The 9,134-nt window shown below is 37.1% G+C and overlaps 1 protein-coding gene across 4 annotated transcripts; it reads right to left on the bottom strand.

Annotated features, from left to right (window-relative positions):
• Nucleotides 1–4,158: 4,158 nt before the first annotated feature.
• On the bottom strand, nt 4,159–7,991 carry LOC138663450 (oocyte zinc finger protein XlCOF29-like). 4 transcript variants are annotated; one of them, XR_011318191.1, is made up of 6 exons: nt 7,848–7,991; nt 6,859–7,008; nt 6,550–6,729; nt 6,344–6,467; nt 6,163–6,260; nt 4,159–5,764 (listed from the first exon to the last, which is right to left on the bottom strand). XR_011318191.1 is itself a non-coding variant. In XM_069749658.1 (4 exons), exons 1-4 carry the CDS (start codon nt 7,848–7,850, stop codon nt 6,417–6,419), a joined length of 384 nt encoding a protein of 127 aa, XP_069605759.1. In that variant the 5' UTR covers nt 7,851–7,989; the 3' UTR covers nt 4,160–6,416. The 4 variants fall into 4 exon arrangements, 3 of the variants coding, with proteins under 3 accessions (XP_069605759.1, XP_069605760.1, XP_069605758.1); XM_069749658.1 differs by having other exon boundaries at nt 4,160–6,467; nt 7,848–7,989; XM_069749659.1 differs by lacking the exons at nt 4,159–5,764; nt 6,163–6,260; nt 6,344–6,467 and having other exon boundaries at nt 6,474–6,729; nt 7,790–7,850.
• Between the last annotated feature and the right edge of the window lie 1,143 nt (nt 7,992–9,134).

Genomic DNA, 9,134 nt, shown 5'->3' with positions numbered 1-9,134 from the left:
CATCGTTGATACTTTAATATAACTCATCATTCTATTCTGCTCCTGACGATCGCTGGCAGAGCAGGGGAGAACGATGAGAGCCGTCTTCAGCACCCGTCACAGGGGAACAGTGTTAAATATTAATTATTCTTATTTTTATTCTGTACCGAGCACATGGTTTCTTGCTGACACTATCAAAAGCTATTTCTGTGTATGTAGCTCAGAGTATAAGTTAACTCCATATACAGAGGACACGTGATCTGTGTTGAACATATATAAACGTCTCTTAGGAGGGTGTGGGGGCTTTTTGTCACGTGGGACGGTCACCTCCCTGCCTTCACCATCATTCTCCATGGACATGAGACAAGACACGAGGAACAACAGCTGTTAGCTACTCCATGCCATGATGATCTTCAAACTTCACACAGACAGATGACTTTTACCATTCAGGACCTTGGGAAAGATGAGTAACAAGACAAGCACTGATGTTTACACATGGACACTCTGTTCGTAACTGTTTAATCTACTTTTTATGTTTTTGCTGCAATGGTGGATAATTCAATAAACCACTATTTTTTCATCAGGATATCATGACATTTGTCTTTTAAGACTAACGCACCTGGTTAAGTCTTGATTAGATATTTTTGCGCAATAACGATTTTTAACATTGGTCAAGCCAGCCAGTTTTGATTTTTTGTGCTATTTTTGCGTGAATTTCCTTCTTCTTGCACACGGGGGAAGACAGAAGAGTTCCGCTAGATTGTGCAAGTATTCAGGAATTCCACTTCAAAACTTCAAGTCACAAAGAACTCATACAAGAACCTACGAATTACGGAGACTTTAACAGGTGTCAGACGGATTGACAGCAAGCACTGGTAGTGTTGAAGATAGACGTGCTAAAAATAGCCGTGCTGAAGTCCGGAGCCCAGCGTTGTACAGCAAAGGGATTACAAGCTGAGATTTCAAGGTAAGACAAATGGATTTGATTAATTCATATGCTAAATCAAGTCAGATAAAATTTGTAAGTTTGTACGGATCTAGCTTAGAAATATTTTGGGTCTCTTTATTTGCAGAATGCAGAATAGCGAATTTGAAATTAGATTCTAAGCTAATATCTAGGAAAAAAGAAAAAGAGCAACTGAAAAATATTTTACATATGGTGTATGTATTTAATGAGTTTGTAACAGAGAAGTCCAAAAAAGACAGTGTAGAAAGAATTTCTAAGGAAACTAATGATGTACCCAAGATTGACTGTAATGGGAAGAGTGAGGAAGATGTGACACACGTATCTGTGATGACGATGACCACCCAAAGTGACATTGACTTTGTGACTCAGGATGAAAAACAAGATGGAGGAAGTGTAGGAGTCATGACAATTGACAAAGATGATCTACGAGGGACAGATGTACAAGGGCCACTAAAAATAGAAGACGACTCAGAGTCCCAAAAACTCCAACCTAATTCTAGAAAAATCTTGCTAAAATTATGCAAAACCATTCCTGCATATGATGACAAAATCCATGTGTGCAGAAATTCAGAGATATTTGAGAGTTTTGCTGATAAGTTTGATTTGACTAATGTGCAGAGAAATCAATTGTTTAAAATTTGGATTCCGGGAAATTTTATGAGAAGATTTTCATTAGAAATGCAGAATGATGAGTTCCATGAAGAGATTACTGATGTAGAAAGATTAAGAATTTTGATTTTCTGTGGATTAAAAGAAAATTATCCAGATCTTGATATTCTTCTAAAATTGAAGATTGGCCGGGAAGAATGTACGTTTACTTTTAGGGCCATTTTTGAAAGGATTTATAAATTGGTCTGTACGAATTTGAATCAACAATCCATGATAAATTGTTTTGTAAACAAGTTTAAATTCTTAAATCCTGTATCTCGTGCAATTGCTTCACAGAAAGATTCTTTATACGAATGCGCAAAATCCCTTGATTTTTCTAGAAAACACGAGAATCTTGAAAGGAAAATAAATCAAGCTAAGTTTTTGAAACCAGGCAGAATTCAATCTTATCAAAAGCCAAAATCAAAATCTCCAAAACTGATCCAAAATCAAATCTATGAAGTACGAAGAAAATTACATATTTGCTATAAACCCTATAAAAAGATTCAGGGGTCTATCAAAAAAGTTCCTCTGAAAGATTTAAAATCTGAAGGCTCCGATCTGTCTGTAAAGATGGCGGAAATTGACAGATGGAAGCAGGTGAGTATCCCAGGGGGAGCTCAGCTGAACACTCCATTATCACAGCAGCTCTTCAAAGAGTCCATAGGGTTAAAACTGACCTTACTAAATAAAGCATTCCAACAGATTATCGACAATGAGCTAAATTTTGGGATAGGAATTGGCTAAAAATGTAATTATATTATATGATGAGTTATACAATGTATTATTTATTAATGTAATTATTTTATTCAATATAATTCTGCAGTTAAATATATTAATATAATATACAGTAAATACTGTAGCATATTTGTATAAGTAGAGATTATATTAACTGCATTTTTATATATATAGTGAAATAATTAAAATTTACTCCAGTAAAAAATATTTAGAATTACAATTAAATACATTTATTAAATATATACATATGTATAAGATATCTAAATTATTTTGTTTTTAAATAAATATGAAATTAACCTTTATCTTTCATTTTCCCTTAGAATTTTACTTTCAAAGCGAGGATTGAAAAAAAATACCTGTTTCATGAATTTATGTCTTATTCACACAGGAAGTTATATTAACTGCATGATTTTTATATATTTAACACTTAAAAATAAATAATATATCTAATAACCTAAAAATGTGTGTACTACATGCAAATTTTCTTTCTGTAATAATCTAAAACGTGTTTTTTTTTCCTCCCACTGCATGGTGTGACATATGTGAGTTAAGGGATATCATATAGCCTTGTTTTTTAGTTTTAGGAATTTTCCTCAGCTTTACATGCAAATGGATTCCTGTACCGAAATAGCGTTGGAACATTCAACTCGGGTTTCTTGTAAATGGAGGAGTCCTTTCTATAGATTAAAACATAGTGTTAGATAATATTTGGGGAATATTCAAAGGAATATTAGAATACTAAATTTAATAGATTACAATGCGCATTGATTAATAATTAGGATACAATATTTTGGGTTAATATATGTGTATTCTTTGTATGTGAAATATGTAGTTTGAACGTCTATATGTGTGTCACATGTGACAGATGACAGAAGTGTATGGGCAGCTGCTAAGTGTGTAATGTAAGAGTGACCAGAGCGTGGTATGTGGAATGTGGAATGTGTATGCACAGTTTGACAGAGGCCTTATGATTCATGGTATGTTGAAAAAAAAACAACAACAACTGTGTGTTTAAAAAAATAATAGGATTCAGTTAAATTATTAGAATATTAAGATATATTTAAATATTATTATTCAACATATATTTCTTGAGTGATTATTATTTAATAAGTACAATAATACATCAATATGATTTTTCTAGAAAACCTACATTTAGAACATTTTCCCAAATGATAATTTTATGATATTCAGTGTTTTTTTTATGGTTACATAGATGAGTACACATCTTTAAACAAATATAAGTCATAAAGCTGATATGACAGTTATAAAAATAATGATTTTTCACTTGGGTTTTTACAAATTAATTTTTTCATAAAATAATATTTTTTGATATTAAGGGGGAAATGTGTTTTTGATCCTGATCACATCATCACATTTCATCAATACCTCTTCTTCACACATTTTAATAAAGAAGAAATATTAATAAGGTATTATTGGGTACAATAACAATAAATATTATAAATGTCAGTTTTTTTTCTCTAATGAAGGGTATTATATGCAAAGTTGCATAATTTCAATATTTTGGTAATCCAAGGTCAAGACAACATCTACATGAGGAAGTATTAAGGGAATGTGTTACTGAGACATAACCTCAGCATTTTTCATCAACATATAAAGGCCTTATTTTTATTTTTATTTTAATTTTAATTTTTAATTTTTAATTTTTTCTTAATTTTTATTCTTAATTTTTATTTTTCATCTCTAGAAAAAAATCAATATTTAATAAAGTAATGTCTACAAGCATATTGCTTTATCAAATATAGTGATCATATGGATTCATTATATAAGAAATGTTTCAATCCTGAGTTAAATACAACAATTCTTTCACTCATTCATTCATTTATTCATATATATTCTTATTTTGGTTCATGGCTATACATACTTACATATTATTGGTCTACTGAACATAAATTAATAAAGTTTTAATAATAAATATCAGCACTTGTTACATAAAAGACACACTGACATCTATGTGTTCAAAAAGAAATTATACCTACGACATAAAAATGTTCAATCACATGAAGAATATGGTTAATATACTATCATTTATTATTATTATTATTTAATTTTTCCAAATATAAATTTCATATGAATATTCTGATAAAATAATCATATGGATATTATTGATTGCTATGGTACGCTGTGATATTATAAGTTAGGGAAATTACCAGATTTGGTATAGAATAGGGAATGAAGATTTCAATCAAGATATTGACGTTACGTTAATAAAGACTTTTCATATTTCTAAATTCAATTGATTCTAAAAAGTTGCAAGAAGAAAAGCCGTTATCCAGAAGTTCCACAAGGTAACAATGCTATGATTTCTGAGTAATAATAGACTGTGTCAAATACAATTCATGTCACCATTCACAACTACAGCATCCATCACTGACAACTGAGTACAGTATCAAAGATGAACTGTGTTATTACGTTTTTATCACGTTCCAGTGGTTTCCTATCACCTATAAGACTTCCATGAAAGCTGGTGAACACTCAGGTAATAACCCTGACGTGTCCTGTGCACTAAGGACTGGTTATGGTGCTATGTTTGGCAAGGAAGAGTCAATGTAACCCTTGCTGTGCTGACCAAAGACGTCACACCTGTCCCAAGACCAGTGCGGACGATATGAGGATTCCAGATGATTTCCAAGGCGAGTCAATGTAAGTCCAGGTTTCTAAAGGTGACACTGCACAGATATTAAAGCGACATTACATCTATGAACTTTGTTTTCTTATCAACATTTGAATTTATGGACTTTGATTGACACATGACACACAGTCTCTACATGCTACATGCTATCATCTATTTCAAAAGACTTATATTAAAGATTGTTTAAAAGAACCAAGAAGACATCAATATGAAGACCAGAGGACATCAGACCTGAGATGCTTCAAGTAGATATTGGGAAGTATAATTATATATTTTATATGAATATTAGTCACGGCTTACCATAACATGAATTTACATATCATTATATTATTGAGAACATAAAACAATATTATTGATATTACTATTTATTATATCATTTTGCTAAAGAAGAAAGTAGATCTAATTAATATTTTTAATTTGAGGGTTCCAATCAATGTCTGTCACCCTCAAAAGGGATAATTGTTAAATATTAATTATTCTTATTTTTATTCTGTACCGAGCACATGGTTTCTTGCTGACACTATCAAAAGCTATTTCTGTGTATGTAGCTCAGAGTATAAGTTAACTCCATATACAGAGGACACGTGATCTGTGTTGAACATATATAAACGTCTCTTAGGAGGGTGTGGGGGCTTTTTGTCACGTGGGACGGTCACCTCCCTGCCTTCACCATCATTCTCCATGGACATGAGACAAGACACGAGGAACAACAGCTGTTAGCTACTCCATGCCATGATGATCTTCAAACTTCACACAGACAGATGACTTTTACCATTCAGGACCTTGGGAAAGATGAGTAACAAGACAAGCACTGATGTTTACACATGGACACTCTGTTCGTAACGGTTTAATCTACTTTTTATGTTTTTGCTGCAATGGTGGATAATTCAATAAACCACTATTCTTTCATCAGGATATCATGACATTTGTCTTTTAAGAATAACGCACCTGGTTAAGTCTTGATTAGATATTTTTGTGCAATAACGATTTTTAACAAACAGCGCTTACAGTAGCACTTCTTCCCAGGTGGCCGTCTGTGTGGTACTGAGGCAGCACACGGTTGCCACATATGTGCCGCAAGTATTACACACACGGACACTGATATCTCCGGTATTGGTTTTTCCGGGATCGGAAATAAACGGACGTGTCTGAGTTCTGATGACACCTTCTCTCCATCTACCTGATGATCCTGAGGAACATCGGGATCTTCTTGGTTACAGTCCTGTGGAAGAAGAGGATGGGGACATCTCTCTGGTGTTGTCCTCTTACTGGATAGATCTGGAGGAAACTCATACAGGGAGTGAATTCATTCTTTACATACAGATAATTATAGGCCTTGTATATTTAGTCCTGTCTATTACCTGGAGATGTGAGGGGCTGGGGAACCTCCATTATGACGTCCTTGTACAGATCTCTGTGTCCTTCTAAATACTCCTACTCCTCCATGGAGAAATAGACAGCGACATCCTGACACCTTATAGGAACCTGACACATACAATGATACCGTCATCCCTCGATCCCTTCATAGCGTTACTGTATAATGTCCCAGCATTCCCAGCAGTGTCACCTCTCCAGTCAGCAGCTCAATCATCTTGTAGATGAGTTCTAGGATCTTCTGGTCATTGATGTCCTCATGGATCAGGGGGTGAGGTGGAGGCCCCGTGATTGGGCTCAGGGGTCTTCCCCTTCCCTCAGACACAGGGTCCTGACAGCGATCACTAGAGGTCTTCTTCACCACTGTGTAATCCTGGTAATGGAGAGACGCATTAATAAATCTCACTACAGACATTTCCAGAGTCCTCACCTCTCCAGTTCTGTCCATCTGTTATTCCCATAGATAAGAATGATGTAATGTGACGTCATCAGAATCTCTCACCTCTCCAGTAAGCCGGAAGAGGATCTCTAGGGTGAGGTGTAATATCCTGTCCTCCATCTTGTCTCTGCCCATATCCATCTTTGATGGGTAAATCATGAAAATGTTCTTTTGTAGAAGATCTTCACTGAGAGGATCTGATATTGTAGAGATCTGAATGAGAAGATGAGCCGATGTAACATCATGAGAATCCTGTAATAATACAACTACTGGAGATAATAAGGGAAACATATGAGGAGATTTATTATTTTACAGTATTTAGTTTCCTTCTTTACATCTACTAATAAATCCTATATATTTAGGCCACAGACAACAAGCAGTTTCCTCTTCGGAGTCGGCAGCTGAATACGTTTCTCATAGACTCATCTTCCATAACGCTAATTCTCGTCTCATTTACCGACCCTGGAATCGGCATTAGCAATACTGCAGGAGATATTCATTACACGCGACATGAGAAATAACTACTTCATGATGAGGACGACATCTTCATCTTCTACTACGGCTCTAGAAACATATTTGGCCAGAGTCGGTCACTGACTCCATCACCGCCGGCCTCTATATGAAGGTTTCCCGTCTTCACCGCACTGTAATCTTCTGTCACGTTAGATCTCAGCTCTGATTCACACACAGAAGTTTTGAGGCTTTTATAAGAGACTAGATGGTGGCGCGATTCTAACGCATCGGGTATTCTACAATATGTAGGTAGTATATAGCACAGGCTACGTACTATATTGCACAGTGACGTAGTATATAACATAGCTACATAGTATATAACATAGCCACGTAGTGTATTGTACAGGTGTGTAGTATATTGGTCAGCGACGTAGTGAGGCCAATGTCTCCATGTACAGGGTTTCTTTCTCAGGATATGATGGGTTTTCTTTGGTAATTTCCCCCCATTAGAAGGGACACCTGTGGATATTGGGGTCTTTACCTGCTACAGTCCTGGAGGGATTTACTCTGTAAAGTGGACAAATATCACCATCAATTACCATCAGACTGAAGGAACATCGCTCCTCTATTCGGCTCTATGGATCTAGGATGAAATCCACTGCGGCCCCTGCAAGAAAAGAATGAGAAAGAGCAGAAGTTGGGTGAGACCACCATGGCCTGAGATTTATATGGCTGCTCTGTGCGCACAGGACCTGTGATGAGGTCACAGGAGAGGAGGAGTCAGGGGTCACATGATCTGGGGCCTCAGTGTGTGCAGGACTTTGCTGTGCTGGTTGTCATGGTGCTGGATGAGGGGAAGTTTATGTGTGGGGTCAGGAGGGGTTTACAGTGTGGATGTAGCGGAGCCGCGTGTAAAGGGTGTACAGAGCAGAGCAGTGTGTGTACGAGGTGTATGGAGCGGAGCCGTGTGTGTACGGAGCAAAGCCTGGCATGTACTGAGCAGAGCCCTGTTTGTATGGGGTCCTGTGTACTGACCAACCATATACCCCCAGCTTCGGTCACAGACCCCTCTGTGTATGCTGTATACACCCGTATACCAACAGCTTTGGTCACAGACCCCCTCTGTGCACGCTTTATACACCCATATACCCCCTTCTTCGGTCACAGACCCCCCTGTGTAGGCTGTATACACCCGTATACCCCCAGCTTCGGTCACAGACCCCCCTGTGTGCACTGTATACACCCGTATACCCCCAGCTTCGGTCACAAGCCCCTCTGTGCACGCTTTATACACCCATATACCCCCTTCTTCGGTCACAGACCTCTCTGTGTATGCTGTATACACCTGTTTACCCATAGCTTCGGTCACAGACCCTTCTGTGTACTTTGTATACACACGTATACCCCCAACTTCGGTCACAGACCCCCCTGTGTACACTGTATACACCTGTATACAAAAATCCACACAGAGTTTACAAAAATCTCCACACCTGACTAAAGGTGTGGAGGGTAAATTTGCTTCCCAGAGCTTCCAGCTTAACTGAATAAATCCATACTGACAAGCTGGACAAAACATAGAATGCACAGAACAATTAAGTCCACAACATGTGGACAGAAAAGAGCAAAGCAAGGACTTATCTTTGCTGAACTGGTCAGGATATAAGGGAAATCCAAGCAGAGATGTGAATCCAACCAGGAACCATAGACAAGTGGCACTGGCTGAAGGGAAGAGCCAGGCATAAAAGCCGAGCAGAAAGACAATCAGTGGAAGCAGCTGCAGACTGCTAAATCCAAGGAGCAGCCATTCCACTTAAAACCACCGGAGGGAGCCCAAGAGCAGAACTCACAAAAGTGCCACTTACAACCACCGGAGGGAGCCCAAGAGC

This window comes from Ranitomeya imitator, chromosome 2 (genome assembly GCF_032444005.1).
Source record: "Ranitomeya imitator isolate aRanImi1 chromosome 2, aRanImi1.pri, whole genome shotgun sequence".
NCBI lineage: Eukaryota > Metazoa > Chordata > Amphibia > Anura > Dendrobatidae > Ranitomeya > Ranitomeya imitator.
This window is presented reverse-complemented; position numbering and strand designations above follow the sequence as displayed.

Coding starts and splice junctions, on each gene's coding strand:
- LOC138663450 (XM_069749657.1), bottom strand. CDS start 7,086: ATGTTTCCCTTATTATCTCCAGTAGTTGTATTATTACAGGATTCTCAT. Junction 6,730..6,858: donor TCTTCCGGCTTACTGGAGAG/GTGAGAGATTCT, acceptor CTCCATTACCAG/GATTACACAGTGGTGAAGAA.